A 282-nucleotide genomic window follows, 5' to 3' on the forward strand; every position below is an offset into this window, starting at 1 on the left:
ATCAGCAGCTCCGGCAGCGCGTGGCTCTGGAAGGCCCGGCGGATGCTCAGGTAATAGTCGCTCACCAGCTGCTGAGCCGCCTGCCGCGTGACGTCCACCAGGTCGTAGCGGAAGGTGGGGCTGGAGCCCAGCTCGGTGCCGGCGCTCAGCAGCAGGCGCCAGGCCTCGTAGACGTCGCTGCCGTTGTACCACAGCTCCGTGTCCATGTGCAGGGAGGGCCGGCGCACCAGCGGGCTGCGGTTGTGGTTGACGCAGACGCCGGGGCAGTTGGCGACGCTGCGG

The 282-nt window shown here is 69.9% G+C and overlaps 1 protein-coding gene across 1 annotated transcript; it reads right to left on the minus strand.

Moving 5' to 3' along the window:
- Positions 1–6: 6 nt before the first annotated feature.
- Positions 7–278, minus strand: NAGLU (N-acetyl-alpha-glucosaminidase; the record flags this gene model as incomplete). Its single annotated transcript, XM_029086977.1, has 1 exon — positions 7–278. A coding segment is annotated over one exon (272 nt), but the record flags the coding sequence as incomplete, so codon positions are not given.
- Positions 279–282: the final 4 nt, after the last annotated feature.

This window comes from Antrostomus carolinensis, unplaced genomic scaffold (genome assembly GCF_000700745.2).
Source record: "Antrostomus carolinensis isolate BGI_N321 unplaced genomic scaffold, ASM70074v2 scaffold30459, whole genome shotgun sequence".
In the NCBI taxonomy this organism is placed as follows: domain Eukaryota; kingdom Metazoa; phylum Chordata; class Aves; order Caprimulgiformes; family Caprimulgidae; genus Antrostomus; species Antrostomus carolinensis.